Source organism: Cyprinodon variegatus, unplaced genomic scaffold (assembly GCF_000732505.1).
Source record: "Cyprinodon variegatus isolate N-32 unplaced genomic scaffold, C_variegatus-1.0 Scaffold402, whole genome shotgun sequence".
NCBI classification, from domain to species: domain Eukaryota; kingdom Metazoa; phylum Chordata; class Actinopteri; order Cyprinodontiformes; family Cyprinodontidae; genus Cyprinodon; species Cyprinodon variegatus.
Window position 1 is genome coordinate 481,237 of NW_015150855.1, and position 5,809 is coordinate 487,045.

The 5,809-nt window shown below is 48.6% G+C and overlaps 2 protein-coding genes across 3 annotated transcripts in view; one reads left to right on the forward strand and one right to left on the reverse strand.

The window, feature by feature from the left end:
* The window catches only part of tnpo3 (transportin 3), a 20,862-nt gene extending 19,865 nt beyond the window's left edge, over positions 1-997 (forward strand). The window contains exon 23 of the mRNA XM_015387708.1: positions 466-997. The gene's annotated coding sequence lies outside the window, so the exon portion shown is untranslated. The remainder of the gene's footprint in view (positions 1-465) is intronic.
* Positions 998-1,774: 777 nt separating this feature from the next.
* The window catches only part of irf5 (interferon regulatory factor 5), a 5,915-nt gene continuing 1,880 nt past the window's right edge, over positions 1,775-5,809 (reverse strand). Inside the window, exons 3-9 of one of the 2 annotated variants that reach the window (XM_015387719.1) lie at positions 3,982-4,168; positions 3,885-3,910; positions 3,777-3,804; positions 3,379-3,699; positions 2,598-2,981; positions 2,407-2,525; positions 1,775-2,335 (exon numbers count right to left, since the gene is read on the reverse strand). In XM_015387719.1, the coding sequence (XP_015243205.1) occupies positions 2,093-2,335; positions 2,407-2,525; positions 2,598-2,981; positions 3,379-3,699; positions 3,777-3,804; positions 3,885-3,910; positions 3,982-4,168 (1,308 nt within the window). In that variant the 3' untranslated portion in view covers positions 1,775-2,092. Of the gene's footprint in view, positions 2,336-2,406; positions 2,526-2,597; positions 2,988-3,378; positions 3,700-3,776; positions 3,805-3,884; positions 3,911-3,981; positions 4,169-5,809 lie in introns of both variants that reach the window. The other variant, XM_015387718.1, reaches the window with a different exon arrangement.

Below are 5,809 nucleotides of genomic sequence, written 5' to 3' on the forward strand. Positions count from 1 at the left end.
GGTAACCCTTTCTACAGCCCTTTAGGTGGCGGCGATAGCCCTTTTTAAAGATCGTTAGGAGGTGCGGTAACCCTTTCTACAGACCTTTAGGTGGCGGCGATAGCCCTTTTTAAAGATCGTTAGGAGGTGCGGTAACCCTTTCTACAGACCTTTAGGCGGCAGCTGTTACCCTTTCTACAGGCCATTGGGAGGAGGCAGTAACCCTTTCTTCCCTTTAGTTTTCACTGGTCTGATACAGACCTCAGTAGGATCATAAAGGTTTATTCCCAGTGATCTGGTATTTCATCCCATTATGTTGGAGGAATTAATTTTGAAGGCAGGAATCCAGCTTTTCTGTTCTCAGTAGTTCAGAGGTTTAAAGCAGAGAAATCCAGCTCTGTTACTAGATGGAAGTTGAATGGCTTGTAGCACAGGTAGAAATGGGCAGCTGCTCACCTGGACTGAATCTTTTTTTTTTCTCTTCAGGTTAAATCTTTAGTTGACCAACATTCAGAGGTGACGGCAAAAAGCTGCGACTGCAGACCATGAGGAAGACGGAGAGACTTTGAATGTGAAACAGGACTCTGTAACCTGACGGAGTACGGACTGATGAGACAGACGGAGCCCACCCCCAGCTCACCTGAGCCAGCCTCACCCACAGCAGGCGGTTCTGGGTGGGCGGGGTCAGGTCTGGAGGAAGGGTGCCCATCGGTTCCTGCTGGATCCTCAGTGGCGATTAATCAGGACGTGCCTGCTAAACTGTTTTTAAGAGATTTATTTTTGGGACTTTGGTCAAGATGTTTTTGTCTGTGCCAAAAAACAGAGCCAAAAAAATTCCCATGATGCTGTGGGCTGAGTGGCGTAACGCTGGAGGATTTGGCGTCACCTTTGACCTTTTATCTTTTGGTTTATTTTAGTTTTTTCCATAAATGGAAACGGAGAGGACTGTGGGTAATGAGGCAGACTGGCACCATGACATCAGTGGTGATGTAGCCTTGCTGATAATAAAAACAGCTGAAATGAAGCCGTGTTTCCATTTTTTTTTTCCTAAAGCGAAACGTAAACTTGGTCCAGTTTAACCGTCGGGGAGACTGCAGGCGTACCTGAGCCCAGGTGCCTCAGTAACCCGACACCATGACAGGAAAGATGATGTCATTAGCTCTACATCTGCTGGGAGTTCTGGTTAAACTGGTTTCTGTTTGTTGTCACCTGGAACACTGGTTCCAGAAATCAACACTCAGACGTCGGGTTTGTCCTCTGGGGAGAAAAATGTTGGGAATCACTCTTTATTTAATCAAAGTAGAAAAAATAATTTTATGGTTAAAATTACAAAGAACATTGAAAAATACAACCAGCTTTAATACAGAATATTTGGCAGTCTGTAGTTCTGATGGACCGGAGCAGAACCGTCTGACCGAATGTCTGCTGGAACCCAACGATCCATGTTTCTCCTCCAGACGTCAGCTGCTCTTCTCTCACCTTCGGCCCGGTCCTGTAAGGTTCTGGGTGGGTTTAGATGTGGTTCTGACATGCCATGCTCCCAGTACCTTCAATCTGTAGAGGTCACCCAGGTTCTGACAGTTCTTTTTGGGTCACATTAAGAAACCAGAACGGCCCAAAAAAAAAAACACCGCCAGTAGTAGTTCTGAAAGACCAGAGCCAGAACTTTTTGGTCGCCTTGTTGGAGCTGAAATGCTGCATCTGATCTCAGAACCAAACCAACCAGAACCTGTTACTGGTTCCCAACGATCTGGACTGGCAGCATTGTAGCTCAAACATAAAGCCTGGAATGAAAACGGTACGGACCAGAAGTAAAACCCAGCTGAAGTACAACAGGAAAAACCAGAATTCTAGAAAGTTCTGGACCTTGACGTTTGGGTTAATAGTCTTAAGGAAATGTGAACCCATCCAAATCGGAACGAGGTAGGTGCTGGTTCTACAGCACTGAAACATCCGGGCTGTCGGGTCGGATCACGCATCATCGGACCCTTGAACTCCTGGTTCTGATCCAAGGTTCATGAAATATTGAGGTTCTGCAGAATCGGATCAGCTTGGACCCGACCCTGGCATTAAGGGTCCTGAAGTCAACCCAGGTGGTTCTGGATCCGGCTGTTCAGCTGGTCCCCATTGAGAATCCACTGGGTCCGTTGTTCATGGAGGCTTCCAGGGACCCGGTTGGGGCCCAGGGCCCCTGGACCCCCAGCTGGTTCTGAAGGAGCCTTTGAAGTTCTTTAAACTGTTCCACCGTCTGGTCCTTCACGTCCGGGTTGGAAATCTGCAGCCGGATGCTGTCGGTGGACCAGTTCAGTTCTCCAGAGAACATCTCCGTCAGGATCCGCGCCACCACAGGAACCACCTGAAACCAGCAGAACCATTAGAACCCACACCAGCGAGCCTGTAGGAAAGGGACACGTCGGTCCGACTCACCTGGACCATGATGAGCTTCTTCTCCTTCGGTTTCTTGTCTGGCCAGTCTTCTCCAAAGCAGAGGTTGACCTCGAACGGTGGCGGGTTCTGAGCCTCTCCCCTCTGGAACAGGATCAGCCCTGAGGAGCAGAAGAACCTTCCTGAAACGGCGCCGCTCACACGAAACCAAACGGCAAAGCTGGAGAACAAACCTTGCAAGAACTCGTTGAGACTGAACACTTTGATCCTCCTCTCCCTCTCCATGGGGTTTGGCGGTCCCTGTTCTGGCATTCCCGGCCCGGACCAGAACACCTTACACTGGCAGAGGCGGATGGCGTAAATGTCCTGCTGCTCGATCTCCAGGATCAGGCCTCTGTCCATCACGTCCAGCAGAGCATCTGTGTAGAACCGCTGCTTCTGGTTCTGGATTTCAGAAGTTCCTGGGAACAGAACCTGCTGCAGGGTGACGGGTCCAAACAGGTCCACCTGATCTGGGGAAGGTTCCAGGTGTCCGTAGTAGAGCCGGCAGCCCTGAGGGTTACTGACGGTTAGAGAGCCCATGGCTCGGCCCCGGTACAAGAACTTCAGGTCCAGATCTGTTACTGCGCCAAGAGAGAGAACACTTTGGTTAACGGTACCGTCTGTTCTACCAGAACATCTTTAGAACCCAGTAGCCCAGTAGCTGTCACGTCCAGGTCGGACTTTTAACCAAGCAGATCTGGTTCAGCCAACAGGGTCAAACCAACTGCTGCCGTACCGTCCTAAGTCCAGAACCACTGCTGATGGTTGTTTCAATTTGGTATTATGGGTTCTATTCTGCAGCTTGATGAAACCAGTTGGACTACAAAAGAATCGGAGGCATTTAACCCGGGCCAAAACAGAACCTCATGGTTTGGGAAGTAAGACGGAACATTTCTTAACCAGTACCGGTTAGTTTGGACCCGTTGTTGAGATATTGTCAGCTACTCTGAACCTTTTGGACCTCAGACTCACATGGGACGCTGCTCAGCAGGTCGTACTTGCAGGGTTGGTGGTTCTGCGGGTCCGGCTGGGTTTGGATGGACCCCATGTTGCTTGCTTCCATGGATTCGGGCTGCGCACCAGAAACTGCAGCGGACAGCGAGTTCAGGTCCTGGAGTCCATTAGGAAGTCCTGCAGGCGGGCCGAAGCTCCCCGGATCCACCATGGTACCGCGGGGCTGCAGGTCAGAGGTCATGGGTAGGAGCGGCAAGGGGATCACCTGGGGAGACCCAAACGACCCGCTGGAGGACAGGCCGAAGGGGGGGAAGGTCGTAGGCTCGTTGATCCGAGGGTCTTTGGAGACAAAAGGTCAAACTGGGTCAACTGTAGCTCGGTTACCAAGGAAACGCCAATCAACACCCATCACTCACTGATGCTGAGGTCCATCAGGTTCGGCATCTGAAAAGATTCACATGTTTTCAGTTTATTCGGTGGGAAAATGGAGACTTACTGACTGTTCAGCCTTATCGTTTCCTCACCTCCTCATCCTCTTCCTCGGCTCCGTCTGAAACAGAACAATCAGGAATCACATTCTGTGTTAAACCCCAAACAGAAGCTGGTCCAGGTGCGGCTCACCTGCGTTCCCAGGCACGTCGCACACCTCGTAGATTTTAAAGGGCTTGAGCGGCGTCTCCTTGGTTCCGTCGTACTTCAGCTGGAACTCCCGGCTCTTGTTGAGGGCGCAGCGCAGATTGGCCTTCCACTTGGCCGGGTCCGGTTCGTCCACTCCCTCCTGGTACTTCCCCGTCTCCACAGCCCACGCCTGCAAGACGCAGCGGAGGAGGAAACATTTAGAGCTGCCATATTCAGAGGTCCCAGTGGATCAGAACTTCCTGTTCACAGAACCGGTTCGGCTCCTAATGGCTGAAACTGAACAGGGTGGAGCCCAGTGCTGCCGGGACGGATCATCTGATTCTCTCAGGGGAAGATTTACCATTAGGCAAATATAGGCAGTTGCCTGGGCCCCAAGTTCCCGGGGCCCCAGGAACTTCCAAAAAAACAATCCGCTGGACTTTTCCAAGTTTAAAGACATTTCTCATCTCATCCAGGAAGCTTTTTAAATTCAAGTTCAACTAAAAGGATTTAATTCTAAATGAAAAAAACTTCCTGGATGGGAAGCGAAATGTTTTCAAACTTCAAAATAAAGACCAGTGGACTATTTTTAAACACTTTTTGGGAATTAATACAGCTATTCCTTATTTGCACACATTAAATATGTTTTTGATAAAAAACAAAAATATTTTCGCCAAAACACCATCAGAACGCTTATATTAAGTCTGTCTCAGCCCCCCCCTTCAGTGTCCACCATATTGGATCAGTCCATTTGCTGCACATGTTCAGAAAGGTCCAAACAGACAGCAGCAAACCATTTGAAAACAAACGATGCAAAGAGCAGTGTTGCCATCTTAGCGCTTTTGTTGCTATATTTAGCTACTTTTCAGACCCCTCTAGCACTTTGATTTCTAAAAAGCGGCTAGCACCAAATCTAGCGACTTTTTTCTGCTACTGGAGACTTTGGAGACAACATCTCAAAGCAGCGAACTCTGCTCTCCAGAGCGAGTAGATTGGTAACCCCGCCTCCTGCTCTCCTCTATCTTGTCTGCTGTCATGATTCATGCAGCTATTATTTCATCCAAATGAAAAATGGAGAACAGAGAAGCAGATCATGGCTTGTCTACAGTGAAAAGAAGGACTGGGTTATTTACTTTTTGGAAACACAGGAAGGAGCAATCAGCTAAGTGAGCTTAGGCTACGTTCACAAAGCAGCCTCAAGTGCCTCAAATCCCATTTTTTTGGCCCATATTCGACCTGGATCTGATCTTTTCATGGCAGTCTGACCAGCACAGATCCGATTTCTTCCAATCTGACCCAGGCCACTTGGCTATGTGGTCCTGGATCCGACACGAATCTGATCGTTTCAAATGCGACCTGTGTTTGAACAGCCAGGTTGCATTCATCCGACCTGAACGCCATTAATAACCGACATAGGTCACTATTCTGGGTCTTACTACGCAAAAGCAGAAAAAAAAACAACAACCATGGCGGACGATGATGCGGAGGGCAGTATTTATTTTTAACCATATTGAAAAGATTGTGTTTTTATGGTTGGAAAAGAACTAGATGCACTCCAGCACTACCATCCATGTTTATTTCTCTAAACACAGAGCAGGCTGGCCTGTGATGTCATCGCATCCTCTACTGCACATGCAGGACACTTGGGTTGTATGACTGCAGTTCAGACAGGAGATCACATACAAGTCGCAAATATTTGGGAATGTGAACGGCAACGCAAAAAAATCGGATTTCACAAAAAAATCGGAATTGAGCATGAAGGTCGCAGAGTGAACGTAGCCAAAGTGATTGAAAAAAAATCTTTCATTCCTTTAGAGACAGCATGAAAGGT